The sequence below is a fragment of the Pseudorca crassidens genome, chromosome 16 (assembly GCF_039906515.1).
Source record: "Pseudorca crassidens isolate mPseCra1 chromosome 16, mPseCra1.hap1, whole genome shotgun sequence".
NCBI lineage: Eukaryota > Metazoa > Chordata > Mammalia > Artiodactyla > Delphinidae > Pseudorca > Pseudorca crassidens.
In genome coordinates, this window is record NC_090311.1 from 23,685,111 (window position 1) to 23,704,893 (window position 19,783).

At 42.8% G+C, this 19,783-nt stretch overlaps 1 protein-coding gene across 2 annotated transcripts in view; it reads right to left on the bottom strand.

Annotated features, from left to right (window-relative positions):
- Positions 1 to 3,214: 3,214 nt before the first annotated feature.
- The window catches only part of SORCS3 (sortilin related VPS10 domain containing receptor 3), a 583,956-nt gene continuing 567,387 nt past the window's right edge, over positions 3,215 to 19,783 (bottom strand). For both annotated transcript variants that reach the window (XM_067709471.1, XM_067709472.1), the window contains exons 22-27: positions 18,456 to 18,568; positions 14,587 to 14,718; positions 12,747 to 12,846; positions 11,665 to 11,770; positions 5,949 to 6,109; positions 3,215 to 5,178 (exon numbers count right to left, since the gene is read on the bottom strand). In XM_067709471.1, the coding sequence (XP_067565572.1) occupies positions 5,114 to 5,178; positions 5,949 to 6,109; positions 11,665 to 11,770; positions 12,747 to 12,846; positions 14,587 to 14,718; positions 18,456 to 18,568 (677 nt within the window). In that variant the 3' untranslated portion in view covers positions 3,215 to 5,113. The remainder of the gene's footprint in view (positions 5,179 to 5,948; positions 6,110 to 11,664; positions 11,771 to 12,746; positions 12,847 to 14,586; positions 14,719 to 18,455; positions 18,569 to 19,783) is intronic.

Below are 19,783 nucleotides of genomic sequence, written 5' to 3' on the forward strand. Positions count from 1 at the left end.
AAGGTCTAGTTATTTTGGGTTTATCCAAGTTACCGTATTTGATCTTGGTTCCAACACTGTGAGGTTGATGTCATTATATTCAATTTATAGATGGGAAACTGGACCCTGATGATGTCATTTTACCCCTCTGGGCCTCAGATAATTAAAAAAGCAGTGCACTCGAGTTTTATTGAGAATCTGAGTCTCCAAGTAAATTGAACACTAGCAGAGGCTCTCTTTTGTTTTTCATATACGATGTCCCACTGGTTCCTCTCTGAATGAACCTGTATCTCATAATGATATACAGCCTGAAAACACAGAGGCAAAGAGCAATTTAACTCTGCTACTGTAAAGTTAGCAGTCATTAAACTAAGTTTAAGGGACAGCGAGAGGCAGTAGCACTTTGGGAGGTAATCATTGGACTACATGGCCCCTCTGGCAGTACCACTGGACCGGACGAGAGAATCTGGCAGGATCTGGGGTGTGAGTCAGGATGAGGCGTTCCCATTGCTTATGTTTGCTCTCTGGCCTTCTTCCCTCTGAACAAGGCCAAATGCTTTGAAGGGAGAGCAGCACGGTGTGTGAAGCTGGGGTCTGGCAGCTGTCTGTTGAGCAGCCTTATTTCGGTCCAGTGAGGGAAGTGTGGGCATCAGGTCATGGGCAACTAGACCAGTGCATCAGCAGGGCAATGGCATGTGGAGGGTCGTGAGCCACTGAATGATGAGCCCACTCGGGAAGTTAGCTTCTAAAGCGTCCTGGACATTGTAAATACGGGGGCCACGTTGTCATATCCATCAGGCTCTCGACTGACTCTCAGTGATGGGCAGTCCAATCAGTTTTGCATTTGCTGGGGAGGTGCGTGGTAGAAAGAATACCGCCCTACAGTAAAGAGGACATGGATTCTATCTTCAGCTCTGCACTAATTTGCTGTGTAGCCTTAGGGAAATCACTTTCCTCTCTGAGTCTCAGTTTATCCCTCTACAGAAGAGGGTTCTCTCAAGTACTCCTAAGTACTAGTCATCTCTCTATAATTTTGGAATTGGCAGTATGCTTTTCACGTCTCTGGAAATCAGAACTAGTCGGTAAGGCAGGTCATAAAGCGTTTTCCTTTCACAAATAAGGAAACTGTGGTCTAGAACGACTTGCTAAAAGTCAGAGATCTCCTAATTCCTGGCTTAATACTTGTTCCAAGGCACAATCCGTCACCACCCTGACTCATACTGTGATTTGTTTTAGGTAACTCAATCGGGCGACTCTCCCACAGTCGCAGCTGTTGCCCAGGAGGAAATGAGCAAATCTGGAAGCTGTTCTCACTTCTGTAGATTAACGTGCCTTGTATCACGGTAACAGGAGCCAGGGGAGGTGACTTTTACCTGTAACTCTCCCTGAACTATTTTAGTGGCAGATAGAGCAGTTATTCTTGTACTTTAGTACACATGAGAGTCCTCAGAGAATCTGCTTATGATGCTGATAGCTGGGCTCTAGCCCCAGAATACTTCTGCAAGCTTACTTCTCCGGTCTAGAACTGCCTTAGAGAAGACAGTTCTGATGCAGACTGTCCTCAACACTGGTGAGAGACCCTGCAGAGAACTAGCTACAAAGCCAATCACACCCTCTGCCGTCTGCTTTTGCCTGCCTTCTACTGAGAAATCTGACAGGCCTATGCTGGTGGTGGATACAGAGGCTATATGCATAGCATGACTTTGCCCAAATGAACCAACTGATTCACACTGTGTTACCACTTTATTTCACTTTCTTCCTCTTTACTCTGGTGGAGCAATTTTATCAACCGGGACATAAAATTAACATGGGAAGAACTCAGATCTCATGGAAAGCAAAAACGAATTCTCCTTTGACTTGGGATAGGACTACTAGACACTTCACAGTATTGGGGAAGTTCAAAACCATTAAAAATCCCTTAAAGATGTCTAGGCACTTTATGTTATAAACCACTGGCGTTCGACCCCAAAACTCACTGCTTCTTTTAGAGGTACCATGTGACATTCTCAATCTTTGAGGAAGGTACTTACATAATGTAAATTGTTTTAAAAGGTGAGTATAACTCAAGAAAAGTTATATCAAGAACAATACACGATTTTTAAATACATTCACAAATTGAAAGAAAACCACCTTTGTTTAATCCTATATCTTCAACTGAGTTCAGAAAATATGATTCCAGAGTAGTCAGTCAGTATCCAAAATATGGGAGCAAATTATTGACCAAAACTTCTGGTTTCTTGGGTTTCTGGGATCCATGGAAATTTATCACATCTTTTGAACAATAAATTATTAAAACTCTAACTTGCAGCCCTCATTCTAGGCACTTAGTTCACATTCCATTATTAGCTAATGTACAAGACCGCCAGTTACACCTCCTTCCAAATTCCTTACTTGGTGTAGGAAGGAGATTTGTTGCTGGTTTGATGCACCAAACAGCATAAAAAAGGTTTAAAAAAAGGATATATGTCATGTTGGTTTCCTCTCCTCTTTTCATTTCTCCTGTTGAAATCTTTAAGACCTGAGTTGGAGTCCCACCTCTACCACTCACTGGGAGCTTGTGTCGAACTCAAAGGCCTTGGGGTCACCAAGACTTCTGCTCATTTGAGATGGGAAACTTGGATACTGATTCAAATGGGCCATCTAACGTAAGTTCCCCATGGGGGTCACAGAAGCTGAGTAGGTAGAAGAGGTTGAACTATTGTTCTCAATTCTTCTTACCCTCCGTAGATTGGAATTATATATCCACACCTTTTGCCATGTAATTTAGTAATGCTTTGCCCCGGAGTCTATTTCCCTAGCTCACGGATGTTGAACATGGCCATATGGTTTTCTTTAGTTAATGGAACGTCAGTGACAGTAAATAGAGGGGCCATCTTGAGCCACACCTTGGAGGATAGAGTATGCTGCTGGCCTCACCTGGAATTCTGTAATCCACCATGAAAATAACATGCCCTGGGTAGCTGCTGGTCTCAGAATGATGACAACTCGTGGAACAGACTTCAAACAACTGAAGCCTGCATCCAAACTCCTAGCCCAGGAGAGCCTGGTCAGTCTCAACGGAGCTCACCCAAATCACAGCCAACCTGAGGACTCACAAGCAAAACATCAACATATGTTGTCATAAGCTAGTCGTTTTTTTTTTTTTTTTTCTCCCATGGAGCATTGTTGCAGCCATAGTCGAATAATACAACAGATCAAGACAACTGCCCAGAGAGAGAACTCCCAGCCAGGTATATAGCTTTGATGTACAAAAATACATTTATTTTCAACAATTTCAAAACCACTGTCTGTTTTTTTTTTTACAGTAGAAATATTCAAATGGAACGATAAAACCAAGAACAGTATATGTATATATACTGTATATATAGATATGACTCATGCATTTGTATTCCAGTGTTTAGTACAAGTATTGCAATTGTCTGCCCCATTTAACCCTTGAAACGAAAATGCAAGATCTTTAGAAATATTCCTAATTCTGATCTATGATGTAGCCAGTCCGATTTCTCAAGGTCACATTCTCTCAGGGTCTCACAGAGAAGGATGTGAACAATATCCCACAAAAATGAACAGGTAAAAAATTCAGCCTTTTCTCCCATATATATATATATATATATATATATATACAGTGTATCATTTTTATAAAACAAGTACGCTCAGGCTGATCCTGAAAAGAAAACAATGCTTACAGCATGGCTTAAAGTGACCCTCCTAAAAAGAACTGACACATGAACCGTGTGAACGGGCTGGGGTGCAGGAAAAGAGAACACTGGCTTTGAAAGTCACTCGCCCCAGATGCTAGAACTGCCTTCAGGGAACTGAAGGTAGACATCTGACTTTAAGGAAGTTGTGTACTTGTGTACATCTGACGAGCAAGCGGCACAGCTCTGCGAGAATCAACTTTGACTAAGATCGTTAGAGGCTGCACCCCTCTGGGGCCTGCAGGGTCTGCAGGGTCACAGGATCCCACGAAGGCCAACTCCCTCCCACCTCTAACTTCTCCCAGGCTGAGGCACTCACTGGGCTTAACCTAGTGCCCAAGGGACTTTTCTGGGGTAAGAAGAGCCAGAGAATTCCCCATAAGCATTATTCAATTCCACGGAATCCAACCGGAAAACAGAACGTCATCTTTTTAGATCCACTGCCTGGCTTCTTTAGAGAAAACCTCAGGCCGATAGCTATCCTCAACCTCATCCTTTTGGAGGGGAAGCCTTGTTTCCCCATATGGGTTTCAGTTTGAAGTCTGTAGTGGGCTTCCTCTGGCAACTTCTTTCACATCACTGATGGGACAAAAAAAACACCCAGGTTCTATGATGTCTCTCTCGTCCTTCCTTTGCTAGGCGTTTCAAAGAAGCCCTCCCCCCTCCCCCCTTTATATACAGAAATAGAAACCAGTGATGGCAGGGACACAGAGATGTGAGAGTTAAGTGTGACAGACAACTGGAGAGCATCCAGAACCCAGCGTCAAGCAGGCCTGGGGGTGGGTCAGCTCTGAAGGTGAGTGCATAAGCCAACAGACGCATCTTTCTTTTTTCTTTTTTACTAAACATTAAATTATTTCTCAGGAAATAAAGAGCTACTTACATTGTAACTATATACAATAAGCCATCTGCAGCTTGCAATGGACATGCACGGGGCAGGGCCTCTTCCGACAGGTGTGCACGCTTCCTGCAGCTACGCTCACTCCCCACCAACCTTCCTCCTGCAGACCTAACTGGGAAATGGTTTACGTTTTAGGTGCGTGCTGGGAGGGAGGAGGCGGGTACTGGTGATTTGGGCTTGTGTCGGGGGGGAGGATGGGAGGTTACTGGAAAGCCAACCCAACTTAAAAAATAAAAAGAAAGACCGCAAGGAAAACAAGATTCCTCGCGCTATCAATGGCAGAATGAAGCAAGAAAGCCATGGGAAGATGCATCCTTTGCCCTTAGCACAAATACAGCCATTTATTCTTCGTGTCTCATTTTAATCAGTTACGAATGCCTTCGCCTCCCAAAGCGAAGCGTCTGCCTGCTATTTATGAAGGGGCCCTTGGTAAACAAAAGGTAAAAAAGACATTTTCATTTTTCCATAATAAGTGTAATAGGAACCATCAGAAATAAAAAGTCAGAAAGATGGTTGACCACGTGGCTTGTTGGTATTAAACACTAGTGCAGTTGGGGATCTCCTTTGTGCTTTCGCTGTTTGCAATGGTGGCAATGCCTCCTGCAGGGGAGAGAAGACAGAGGGAGGTAAGGATGTACCTGTCACAAGGGCGTGGGTCTGTGCTTTCTTTATTGCTAAATACCAAGCCACCTTAACGTGTGCTTATGCAATAGGGCACCTGGGTGTCTATCATACCAGTTCACTGGCTTATCTTACCTATGTTTAACGTTTGCCATCTCCCACCCCAGCACACAAGGTAGGGGCAATACCTTGCCATCTTATACTCTGCTGATCACAATACTAACAGCCAACAGGTATTGAACACGTATTATGTAGCAGACACTGTGCTAATGATATATGTCATTTCATGATCACAACAATCTTAGAAGGCAGATGCTATCATTCCCATTTCACAGATGAGGAATATGAGGCACAGAGAGGTCCCAGAGCTAGAAGACTGGTAGAGCAAGAAAATGAATCCAGGGCTATCTGATGGCAGAGTTCCTATTCACGTAATTATTGGGATGTATAATGCTTTTGCTTTATAGAAAAAATAAAGAGAAAGTCCAACAGTAATAGTTGGCCTCATCCCTGTCCCACTCAGACTCCAGCACTTTTGATCTAGATCTACTTCTAAGAGAAGAAAGTTCTGCCAATTTCAGGTGGTCAGAGGTGGCGGACACTTTAAAGCATGATTATGTCGCTGTAGCCAACTGGTTTCTCCCCCACCCTCCAGACTAGTTCTGCCTGAAGGACAGGCCACATGGGCTGGCTGACTCAGGGTCTGGAGAACAGAGGATTCAGGAGCCTGGTGACACCAGCACACATACCTATGACCCGGGTGTCCAGCTCTTTGTCCAGCAGCTCCTCGGGCTCGGTGAAGTCACTGAGTGTGATTTTGGGGGCGTTTTCACTTTGGCTCACTGACCCAATCATCTCCTGCTCCTTGTCGTGCTGGACTTGAGCATAGATGTTAATCCAGGGGATTTTCCTACATGGGGCAGAGCAAAATCAGATTACGATCATGGGGCATGCCCGACTGGGGCAACTGGGAAATCCTGGGTGTTAAGGTGGAGGAAGAAGCTATTTACAGGACCAATGTCAGGGAAAGGGGCTGGCCACCCAGATACTGTCCCCATGAGGCCAATGAACACAAGGAGAGACCCAGATGCCCAGGGGAGATGTAAGCCACAGAACTCCCGGAGACACGCACCTTCTTCTGAGGCACAAAATCAGCAGGTGTAAACAGAAGGGCAATGCTATCAACCAAGTGTGCACTAAAACCCTTAAAACATTTACCAGTTATTACGTTTACAAAGGGGCTGGCCTTTGAGACTCATGAGGTTGTATCATAGTGAAAACACAGCTTTTTCTAAGTTTGTATCAGTTTCGTCAATTCACATTGGTTTTCTTTACGAATAGCCAAGAAATGAAAGACTTATAGCCATTGCCACCATTTTTAGAACACCATCCATGGACCAAGCATCTTAAATACTTCCACAGTCAGTTTCCTCATCTGTTCAATAGGAATGACAATAGCTTTCTTTTAGGATCGTGGAGAGGATTAAGGCAAGGATTAAGAGAAGCTAAATAACTTCCTTCAAAGACACAAAGGTAGGAGGTTTGGAAACAAGGCATACAGACTTGAGGTAGGAGGAGCAGGTAGGTTCAAACTGAAATCTGCTTGGAGTATTCATCTCCTGACCCATCTCCATCATCTCCTGACCCACTGTGTTCCAGCTTCTGTAGCCTCCTCTGACTTCTTCTAATCCTGCGCTTCTCAAACTTCAATATGCTTATGCCTCATCAGGTTCTTGTTAAAATGCATTTGTTACTCTATAGGCCTGAACTGGATGGGTTGAAATTCTTCGTTTCTGCCTAGTTCCCAGGTGGTACTGATGCTGCTGGTCTGAAACCCAAACTTTTGAGTTTCAAGATTCTGATACATCAGACTTGTCCCCACCTTGGGGACGAGGGGTGAATCAACTGTTCCCTCTGTAACACACCTCCTTCTACTCTTCTCGTGACGGTGTCCTTCAGAATTTGGCTTACATGTCACTTCTGAGAGGCCTCTCCTGACCACCCACTCTCTCCCATCATAAATATGTAATTATGGGATGGGTCTATGAAAGAAACGAATAGGGTGTTGGTTTAGGGTGACGGAATAGGCTATGTGTGTGGACTTGTTTTCTGTCTTTCTCTCCCACAAAAAGCCCCGTGTCTGCAAGGTCTACATTTTCCATTTTCACTGCTCTACACTTAACTTAGCACAGTGCTTGGTATGTGGTTTACGTTCAGTATTTGCCAAATAAATGAATAAATGACCTCAAAGCCTATGCTCTTTCTATTTTCACATATTATGTTCTCAAACAAAAAGACCACACTTTTATCTTAGAATTTTACAGGTAGAAGAGCCCTCTCTTACCTCATTAAATGATGGGGAAATGGGTCTGAAGTCCAGACATTTCATGAAGCTGATTACTGGCATAGATGTTATTAAAACTTGAGACATCTGACACCTACCCCAAACCAGAATGTTCTGTGCAGAATCACTCTGTTGCCCTAGTGCCAACCAGTGGTATCTTCAAGCATCTACATTCCCTTCCCTACTCCAACCCCACAATGAGGTAGAATGTGAGGCATTTAACAAGGTCTTCCATAGCTAATTTGGAAGGAAAGATCCCAAAATATGTTTAAAACATGGACAGTTTCTACTTTTCATTTATGTCCAGTTTTCGTGTTTTTAATGGCTGCTTTCCATACATTAAGGGAGGTGTCCTCCTGACTCCTACTGGTCTAAACCTGCTTACTATAATTTACAAGAAGCTTAAGTGAAGAGATTCTATGTGAGGCAGCAAGCCGCAGGCTCCTCTAAATGTGTGTAATTAAAATTTCACGCTGGCCCTTAATTTCTTCTTATCTAAATAGAAAGGCAGCCTAACGACTTAGATTTCTTCTGATCATAAAAGTACATATTACTCATGAACGTTGGGATCAACTGTAATATTTATTAGGTGCTGGGGGCAGTCAAACCATTCCTGATCACACAAGTCTGGGTACTTCAGAGCTGTAGCCAGAGGTCACTGCCTCCCCTTTCCTGCTTTTTTAATGATTGATACCTGTGAGGATTTGGATCCATTTGCCCTTATAAAGACTGTTCACTTTATTTTAATCTCTGAAAACGGGCATTTTTTTTCAATATTTTTAATAGATGGTTGGAAGGGAATGAATTTTATGTCACAACTTGCAGCATTTAAAATTTTTTTCAAATTGCTTTTTATTTCTTAACACATCCACTTGTAGGACCGTTGAGACAATAAGTCAAGACTAAACCCCGCTTTTGCAGATAAGAAAGGTGGGAAATGAGATTTAGAGGCACGTCTTGGGCTATACATTCATGTAAGTTTTAATAAGAGGAGTAAGATGGATCAATCCAAGTCACCTATATAAATTTCAGGGTTTTTTGTTTTGTTTTGTTTTGTTTTGTTTTGTTTTTGCGGTACGCGGGCCTCTCACTGTTGTGGCCGCTCCCGTTGCGGAGCACAGGCTCTGGACGCGCAGGCTCAGCGGCCACGGCTCACGGGCCCAGCCGCTCCGTGGCATGTGGGATCTTCCCGGACCGGGACACGAACCCATGTCCCCTGCATCGGCAGGCGGACTCTCAACCGTTGCGCCACCATGGAAGCCCTAAATTTCAGTTTTTATTTGTTTGTTCCAACTATGATTAAGTATTCGAAGTCCGTGGGAGGAATTTAGAAAAAGCAAAGTAGGCTTCGCACTGTGATGAAAGCCTTACTGAAAAAAGGCTGGAAGAAATATAAAATTTCAAAACTTTTCTTGGATAATAAGAAAAAACAAACCTACAGTATAGAAAGAAGGTCTTGTTAGGAAGAGTTTTCAGAAAATAAAAGTCATCTCAAAATGATTTTTAATTATATTGACTAAGACATCACAAAATAGAAGTCACTATCCAAGAATAGGATCAAATGTGGTCACTTCACAGAGGAAGGAGAATAGAGTTACCGTGATCCCCAAGATTCTTTTAAATAATTCTGTTCTTCCTCTATTAAGTGACTACTTGGGACACTTGAGACTGTTTTCAGTGCCTGGCACACAGCAGGTGCTCAATAAATGTTTGCTGAATAAATTAATGGCTTAATGAATTAATGCTGGAGATGGCAGAGAGAAAGTTTTGGGGTTTGAAAACAGCATGGCCAGTGGTTTGGAAACAGAAACAGAATTACCCTCTCCCTAGCCTGTGCCATCAGTGTTTACTAGTCAGCTGTAGCTATTTAAATTTGAATTAATTGAAGTTAAATAAAATTAAAAATTCAGTGTTTCCACCATACCAGTGGCTACTGTATTGGACAGTATAGATTATGGAGTGTTTTCATCTTCGCAGAAAGTTCTATTGGACAGAAATGAAAGAAGCAGAGGAGACTCTAGGAATCATGGATAAGAACCCGACCTTTACTTGTCAGCAAGCTATGCACCCTCCACATAGCCATCACTGGAGTTCCAGGTGGTGAGGAGGGAAAGGAGACCAAAGAAACAAAGGGAGATCCAAAAGGACCTCAGCCAAAGGGCTTGGGCACTGGGAGGAAAACTTCCAGAAAAGGTGGCTAGAAAAGAAAAGGTAACTGATGATTGGTTACTCTTAATTGACTCAAACCGTTTATCCAGTTTGACTAGTATTTGTTTCCTGTATCCTGATTCCCTGCCAGGGACATACAAAGGGTCGGCTGATATCTGGGGACAACAGAGGTAGAATAATTCAGAGATGCCATTAACTGGCATAGATTCAAGTATTAAAGTCTGCACATTAAGAGATGGCGACATTAGTAAGTTGACTGTCTATGGAGTTTAGCAACATTTACAAGACAGCAGAAAACTTTCTAAGTCACAGGGCAGATCTTGTCTTAATTTGGAGACACCTGACACGAATACCTCTTTGCAGGACTTCTATTGGCCCTGGTCCTCAGCGAGCATGCAGGTCTAGGAGCCGGAAGGTGATACATTTGGGTTAATTGATCTTCAAGTCCCAGCAACCAGCAGGCTTCCCCACAACCAAATCCTTGAATGAACAAAAGTGTGCTTTGTGTGTAACTGAAGTACACCCATAAATGGGTGTTGCTTTGACCAGACTGTTCCTATACTGAATCTTTGCTCACTCATTGGATATGAAGGCTTTTCCCCTTCTTCAAAGGGAACATGGCAGGTGGGTTGACCCATCTTGATCCAAGAGGATGTGAACTCACATAACTGGTCTATAAATTGAACAGAAAGGTAAACCCCACTCTGTCCTTCTAGTGGAGAGTGTTTAAGAATTCCTGCTGTTTTGGCTAATGCTGAGATGTCTATTGAGTAAAACTGGTGTTTTTAAGCCTGAGAAATTCACTAGAGGAGAGCTGATGGGGGCTGGGGGCGGGGGAGGTAGAGTGAAACACCTTTACCACTGATCTCTTCCAAAATCTAAAAGCATTACCTTCAGCGTCTAGAAAAACTCCCAGGACCAAGTTATACTTTCAAAACTCATCTGACAATAATTAATGATATTTTTACTTTACCCGGGCTTCCTATGAAGCACATTTCTATGCCACTGATACGTCTGAGTCCTACTATGTGCCAATTTGTAACAGAGGAGAAGCCTTTGGGAGGCATATTATTTATAGCAGCTTAGCTTTTGTGATTTTTTATTATGTACTAGATATAGATATTACTACCTTGAAAACATATAGCAAACCTACAAAGTATTATTGTTTTTCCATTTTACACATTAGGAAATGAGGGCTTAGAGAGGCAAATTCAATTGCCTAAGGCTGCAAATGTTGAAAGTTAAAATTGGGTCTGATTTTCGAGTTCATACTCTTAACCAGCATATCTCTCGGTAGATGTATTACCTTATTCAAATAATGGTACAGAATTATTGATTTCAATTTCTTGTCTTTAATAAGTATCCTATTACATCACCCCACCTCTGGCCTGCAAAAATAACTTTTGAATACCTGTGGGGTTTGGTTTTCCTGATCAATTTCCCTCTAGAAACAGGAAAAATAGGGAGGAGTATAAAATTGTATATTTTGGCATGCAAATTTAAACAGATGTTGGATATCAGCAATACAAGATAAGAAAATATGTGTGTATGCATATATGCATAACCAGATTTCAGCTGCATTTTCTCCACTTAACCACCCTGAATGGGTGGTAAGCTGTAGAAAAAGATCTCTTAAATATTTGAGACCTTACTTTAGAAACTTAGGTGAGGTTTGAAAACCCCTCAAACTTCTCTTGAAGAGAATTAATTGATTTCATAGGCTACTCCTCATTTTCCTAACTCAACATAATTATAAACTGGGGAGCGTTCAGATTCTTAAGGTCCTTTATTCCCTGACCCTAAACCATTCCTGTTCTTCGCCAATGCTAAGCAGAGCTTCAGGGACAGTTAAAATCACCTGTTTAGGATGAGTTTAGGAATGTCGGTTACAGGAGGAATCAGCTCCCATGAATCTAGCCCCACGATTAAAACTGAGTGATGGTAGCACATACCTTTTAAATTTGTAGATCAAAAACACAGCCAGGCCGACAAACACCACTGACAAGAGCATAAGCATGGCTGAGCTGCTGTGCCCAGCACTGGAGTCCACCAGTGGAGCTAGGAAGAAAGAACAGACTTGCTCACTTGGAAGCTACTAGCTGGAGGGAGTATCTGTTGGAGAAAGGAAGCCAGCTGGTCTCCATCCTTATATCCAGTTGTCCTGCATGCTATCTGGGCAGAGGAAGCTTGGCTTCAATGATGAGAATGGTACCCCTGATCTACAGCTTCTTAGGGATCTGCTCTGCCTGGGGAAACTTGCTGCTCCTTGTGTAAACTGTACACAGCTAAGGCGAGTAGGAATAGGGCTTGAATGTTCTGTCTCTTAGACAGCCCAGTTGCCTGTCAACATGATTATAGGTGGCCCATTGGGAACTCCGGATTAAACACTGATGGAGTGTTTCAATCTCTTCCTCTATACTGTTGTGGTAAAACACTGCTGGATGGGTACATTTGGAATCTCCTCATCTGAAAAGTTTTTATTAATTAGAAACGTTTAGCACATAGGTTTTCCCAGAGAGCCAGAGGTGGATGCCCAATGGGACATGCCATTTTTAATCCTTTCACAAATCAACCACCTAAAGCTGGTCACTTTTTCTACTTAGAGTTACACATTATAAATCAAAGAGAGTTTTAAAGTTATTTGATCTAGTCTTCCAACCAAGATTCACTGAATCAGAGAATCCTAGAAATTAAGAGAGCCTGAGGACTACCTCATATAACCCCAACTGTTATAGATAAAAAACATAATAAAGTCCAAAGCCCAAAGAAATTGTAGGTTTTTCCCCAAGATCATCCAGGAATTCAATAGCAAAGCCGCTTCTAAGAAAGTCTTCTCGCCACCTTAACAGGAAGTCTCAAGAAAGATGTGATTAATCTTTCTTTGCCATCACTACACAAAGCCATTTACAGGCATTTATGGAAAAGTGTTTGGTAACTATCTCCTCCCTTTTCTCTCCAGGATATCAGAGCACCATACTCATCCCCCCCCGCCCCCCCACAACCCCCACCACCACGAATCCCAACAGGCACTCACCTAAAGTCAGCTGTGTGACATACACAATGACTTGAATCCCTGGCTTCAGCTCAAACTGGACTAAATTTTGGTTTAGAGCGTTAAACAGCGTCTCTACAATCTGGGGAGGAAAAAAAGGGAGAGAGAGAGAGAGAGGCTGCATGGGAAGAAATGTCATGTGACGGTGCTCCCTCATGGAATAAGAAACCAGGGTCAATAGGCAAAAAATGACCACGTTCACTCAGAGGACAGGATTTTGGAACATTTTTATCCATTTGGCTCTCCCAGCCCCTAGAGCCCTGTGAAGCCAAGGACACAGCTGGTTATTATTTGCTTATACTGGAGAGGAGAGTGAAACAGAGAGAGGCGTGTCCACAGTCACCTAGTGAATTCGAGTTGACAACAGACATAGCGGTTCCATTCAACTCCCAGTTCAGTGCCTTTTAAGCCTGTATAACTTTCCATAGAGAGACCTGTTGTGGGTCCCAATGAAAGAAAGTCAACCGACCAACCGTTAGTTCTTTAATCTGAACAAGCAATATTCACAGGGTAGCGAAGCCCCTGCCAGGATTAAAGCAGGTACATACACCCCAGCCCACTCCTCTGCTGTTTCCCTTTTAGAGACAATGGGAGGCAAACATTAAAGGAGAAGCTGTCTCCTTTCTAGGGATAATTCTTCCTCTTTACTTTTCCCCAGCAAGTCTCAGAACGCGTAACATTGATTTAATCACTGTGTAATTCCCACGTGGAAGCTGAGGCAGACTGAGGCTGTTGTCCCTAACTCTTATCTCGCTGTACGCGCCTTAATATCACAGCTGCTATTCATCACCGTAATTACCTATTTATCTAAATGGATGGATATCCTAGCTTCCAAATATAGTTCGCACATGCCACTTCCTATTTCAGAGTAAAGAGGTCCTGTAAAAGCGATGAACGCATTGAGAAGCTGAATTTATATCTGGCCAATCTCAATATGCAGCCCTTCAATGAAAGGATCCGCTTCATTTTCCAGAGAAACTGACCACGATGGCACCTGTGCAGCTCGCAGAGGACTGTGGATGGATGTGGGGATGGGGTGACGGCCAGGTGAGTAGCAGAGGGATGCGGAAGACATCTGTACAACGATTAACTCGTATGGGAGCAAACGTGTTTGATTCGCGCTGATTTTCAGCAGCCTCCTTCTCACTTATTTCTACTTCTAACTTAGCATCACAGGAGCATGGAAGGGTAAAGCAAAGCACGGCCAGTTAAGACCCCAGCAAGGGCAGGAAGAGAAGGAGAACCATGGGACCACCACTGACTTCATTTCTAGGCTAGTACGCAGATCACAAGAACTCTATGGCATTTGATAAGGACAGTAATTCACGATCCCTTTTGGGAACACTGCTTCCTTAGTCAAAGCAAGATGAGGCAATCCACCTCTTTCCAAAGACACATGTTTACAACCAGTTCGTTTTCTTCCTAGAAGCAGAACTTCTATTGACTAGGATCTTTAAAGACAGGAAGCACATTTTCCCAGAAATAGATAGGGAAACTCAAATTCCTCTCTTCATCTCTTTTCCCCAGAGCAAGTCACTGGGTGGGAGACATGAGCAAGTTGCAGGAATGGCAACTGTCGGAATGAATGACTTCAGGGGTACTCTTCTTGCCTGTGTAGCTGAATGCTCCAGTGTTTATGCATTTGTGTTTATTCTAGGTAAGGCTGATTGCTCTCCAAAGCCCTGGGTGCTAGACAAAGAGTGACGGTCTGATGGACCCATAGGAAAGGGCTCATCTCACTTTTTGGCTGGAAATACTTTGTGTCCCCTTAGATTATGAGGTGGAGGCAAGTCTCCTACCAAGTTAGTTTTCTTTCACTTACTTGTTCCAGGTCGCCTTCATTGCCTTTCCTCCTCTCTGTCAAGTTCTTGGGGGGAAGGATGAAGAGCTCTGCGGAAGTGGGGAGGCCAGGGAACACGGCAACTAGGATCTGCTCTTCTGGGATGCTGGTTACCTGCAAAGATATTTAGACCAAAGAATGGGGTCCTGGAGGAGCCAGTCTTCCCCAAGTCAGTAACAAGGATATGGACTATAAATTTTTTTAAATGCACCATTTAAGGCACAGTTTCCAATATATATCCAGGCTTCTTTTCTGTTTTCCCCTCGAACTGCTAGGTAGAGAATTATTAGTTTTACTTCCTCCTCTGCTCTTAGATACATTTGTACTGAAACTAAAATACTACTACAAATGATCTTCAAAATACTGTTTGCTGGCAATATTGGCAAAAGCTCCTCCCATATTTTCCATTTTTCTGCACTAAGGGGACTAGAGCTTCTGGTGAAAACATGAACAGACTGGCTGCAAATGAAGAATAAGAAGGTATAAACAAACATGGGAAAACGCAAATTAAAAAAAAAAGAGCAAAGCTCTTGTTTTCACTTACTAAAGCAGGATTTTTTGTTAAGTTACAGTAGCTAATACTGGCGAGGCTTCAATTAAGAGGTTTCCTCAACTGTTGCTGGCAGCACTAAAAATTGATACATATTGCCAATTTGGTTTTCAAAAGACTTACTGGAAGGTCATAAAAATATTCAGACCCTTCATTCAGTCACTGTAACTTGGAGTGTTTGTCCTAAAGAAATGATCCAAACTATAGGAAAAGCCATATGGAGGAAGAAACACTCAGAACATTATTTATGTCAGATAAATGGGGAAGACTCAAATATTCAAAAAAGTTAAGTAAATAATGGTTATACTACCATTAAGATGATAGTACAGTGAGGCAACGTGGAAAAACACCTCATGACAGCTGTATTCTGATCTATTACTCACATTTCTTTGGTTACAACTCTATAAAAATAAAAAATATACATAAAAAATAAAACAAAGCACTAAAAGTTCTGTTAAGATGTTGAAGTACTGAATGAATTTTTCTATTCCTGAGTGTTTAGGAAAAGGATTATATTGTTTTTGGATAAAAACTAAACGTAAGCTTCCGTCTGAAGGCAAATTCCTTAAGAAAACAAAACTCTGAGTTCTCCCATGTAAATAAAGAGTAGGCCTGTTCTTTCCTATGTGTCTCTGGAAGGTCTTTATATCCAGAACAAAACTTCTTCTGTCAATCCAAATACGATATATATAGTTTTTGATTTGGCTGAAACACCTGCCTCCTCCAAGAAGTCTACCCTGACTATCTCGCCTGCAGTGACCTGTTCCGTGTCAGTCTCTCGTCCCCAGCACCTCCAGATTACCATGAAAGGAACTTAGATCATGTCCACGGTAACATATGAGTATGTCTGTCTGCTACATTCTTTTCTCTGATAACTTCTTATTATATGTTTGTCCAGACATTCCAGGGGGGCGGGGGATGAACTCTGTGGCTACCTCATTGTTCCAAATGATGCCTGACCTGGAGGAAAGAATAGACACTGGACTGAATAGAACTGGAGGGATTGTCTCCCATTAGCTCAGCTCTGATTCTAATTTGGAACTAGAGATTGGAGTTAACGCTTAGGAATGTGATGCAGGAAAGAGAGAGTGCCAACCTGCAGAGAACTAGCAAGCGGCAGTCAGAAGCCCGAAAAGCCCTCCAAAGTGGGAGGCATCCCCGTGCAGTCTGAAGAGCCTTTGCCAGATGCCTCAGTTTCCTCCTGGGAGGCAAGATGGCCTTGTCCTAACCAGCCAGGGGAAGTAAGTCTCAGAGCCCAGACTGAGGTCAGACAATCACCCAGTTGAGAGAAGGGGATGAGCCTGTGAGTGTTGTGGCTGGTGTGACCCTGGGTCCCAGGGAAGAGTGGTCTCAGGGTGCATCACTTGGTTAGGGACCTTGGAGGGACCTAACTCCAGTCGTACAAAATCCCACACAATCCTGGATGTTTCACAGTCGAAGGTATACAAGACCAATTTCATTCTCATCCCTCTCTAGGAACAATCTCTTTATAAAAAGATGTGAGGTGAAGTTCTTCTTGTGGACAACTCCCCACAGGAACACTCTCATATCATTCTCTTTTATTGGTGCTTCTTCCTTCCTGGCAGCTCCTTCTCCGTGTCCTTCCCTGGATCTTTCTCTTCTGCCTTGGGAAGCATTAGCATCCATCTCTGCCCTGGCCCCTCTCCCTCTCAGGGTGGGGTGGGGGGGATCTAAAGAGCTCCACAGCCTCAGTTCCCACATTGCTACCTCCCACGGAAACCTCACTCGATCCCCAATCCATATCCTCAACTCTCTTGCTTATCTTCATCCAGTTGTTTCTCACGTGCTCCAAATTCATATAAAAGACCAAATGATTACTGTTCCCCAAGCATGTTTCTCCTACACAGTCACCATCTTGATCAATGGCAAGGAAAACCCTCTCCTTCCTACTCTTAAAATCAGAAAGTTTCTCCCTCCCTCCCATCCACACTGTATTTTATTAGTCACCAATTCTACTGCTCAACTGCCTAAGTAGCCTTTGAATCGTCCCTTTTCAGGATCACAGTAGTCTTTTAACTGGTCATCTTTTGTGAAATCTCCCCCTACACTATTCACTTTCCCACCTCTGGAGCCCATCCTCTGTATTGCCACCAGAATGGGTGTCTGAAACATAAATCTATTGCCAGAAATTTTTACCTATATTGGGTTGGCCAAAAAGTTCGTTCGGGTTTTCCTGTAACATCTGACGGAAAAACCCAAACGAACTTTTTGGCCAACCCAATATAATAAAGAAAGAACACTTTCCAGAGACTACGGGATGTATGTCAAACCCCTTTTGGCTCCTCAGACCCTTTACAAACTGACCAATCCATCCCTGCTCAACATCATTCACACCTGCCCTCATAACCTATAGATTGGCTACACTAAACTGTCATGTCCCAGATATGCTGTGCTTTCCACGGAGCCTGGCTTTGCACGCGCTGTTCATTCTCCCTGAAAGACATCATCCTCTCTCTGTTAACTACTATTTGTCCTTTAAAACAGAGTTCAAGTATCCCCTCCAAAGACTATTCTAACAGTTCACAAGTATTTACTGAACCACAAATGTGTGCGAAGCCTGAACTTTCCTGGACAGAGTGAACTGCACTTTTCTCTGTGCTCTTTTGAAATGCTGGCCATGCCTCTACCACAGAACTAGCTGCATATTAGACTTATCTCTACATTTGAATTGACCATGTTTTATTCGCTATTATAGTCCAGTGCCTAGGTGTGAGCAAAGGGTTAACAAAACCCTTTCAACTTTCAACGTTGTCTTAAGGAAAATATGACCTTGGGCAAATTCTATAACCCCAGAGTCTGCTACCATGCTCTGTTTCCTGACCTGCAGCCTTCTGATGGCCACATATGGTCAGTGGGAGTCCTGAAGTCTGAGTGGTTAAAAAACAACAAAAGCAAACAAACAAGCAAAAAAACCCCAAACCTTGGTGGGCAAACAGCCAACTAAATGAATGATATTAGTAAAGACTCAATGAGGGGCCCAGCCATCATTTCATGAAAGGGGTCAATTTGCTACCTTAGAAAACTTTAGGATTAAGATGGGGTCAATTTCCCATCCTTGAACACCGGATTGATTCTCTGTCTCTGTCTCTCTCCACCTAATCTCTCCATCTTTACTTCCCATCCTTCACTTCTCCCATTCTTCTTTTCTCTCTCTCTTTTTACAGAGAAATAATCTTTACTTAACTGCGGAACGGTGGTTTGCATCCATGAAAATGTATTCTGGACCACAGCATCTTGTTCTTTATTCATAAACATTTAAGCAAAGAAAAAGCCAACTTACTTTCACCAGAGCCCGCTTGATCACATTGGCAATATCTTGCCTCCACTCCGGAATGTCAGGATTGTGGTAATCCAGATTAGGAGAGAATGATAAGAGTTGGGACTGAAAGTATTCTGCAAGGAGAGAGCGTGTGTGAGTGAGGCTGAGAGAGGGTGTGATAGGCAAGGGGACTCCATGATCACTGTGCTTTAGGCAAAGGGCACAGTCTTTCATGTGGCCTCATCTCAAATTCCTTCCTTTCAGCCTGTCTCTTGGCTTCTAAAAAAAAGTGGCATTTGGTGACTGGAAGTAAATTTGTGCTCCTACCATTTTTGTTTGTTTTTAAAATCTTAAGGACTTCTTCTTGTAAATGAACATTACCTGAAGTGCAAGAAAATTGTGAAACTCCAGAAGAAGGGGACTTTTGCTGCTGCAGGTGGTATCATGCAGTGGCAACAATAAAGCATTAATAAATGAGCTAGATTAGAATGAAGCCTTTTCTTATCCTTCCCTTAGTTCCATGGACCCTGCTAGAAAAACTGCCTCAAGGGCTTAGAAAACAGGTCAAAACCCTGTATCTAGGGTGTGGGTAACATTCAGTTTCTCAATCTGATTGGTAGGTACACAGGTGTGTCCACTTTGTGATAATTCATGAAGCTAAAACACTTACGATCTGTGCACTTCTCTGTATTTAAAAAGAATTTTTTAAATTGAAGTATAGTTGATGTACAGTGTTGTGTTAATTTCTGCTGTACAGCAAAATGACTCAGTTGTATACATACTTTTTAATATTCTTTTCCATTATGGTTTATCCTAGGAGGTTGGATATAGTTCCCTGCGTTATACAGTAGGACCCTGTTGTTTATCCATTCTAAATGTAGTAGTTTGCATCTAATAACCCCAAACTCCCAGTTACATTCCAATAAAAATGTTTACTTAAAGTCTTCCAGGTGCCCGATGAGAGAGGCTGAGCCTCGAGTTTGCAGAGTTGTAGGAAAAGGCACTCACCCGGGGTGAGGTGGAAGAAATACAGACTGAGTCAGAGGATCACATGCCTCACTCAGTACAACTTTCTGGAAAACCCTGGTATAGTGGCTGTTTTTAGGGTATGTGGGAGGTTTGTGGGATGGTGGTAGAAGCACAATTTGATTTAAAAGAAATTTAATAATTAAGAGTGGTTCTCCAGGACTGAGAACAGAACGGTGGCCCTATTTACCACTTTCCCGCCTTGCTGTGTCTTTCTATTCTCAGCCTTAGTCTCAGCCTTTGCAGCCAAAGATCAGAATCTCAAACAACAAAGAAAACATAGCAGTTATGTGTAGTTCATCCCAGTACCTAAGCTGTGAGTT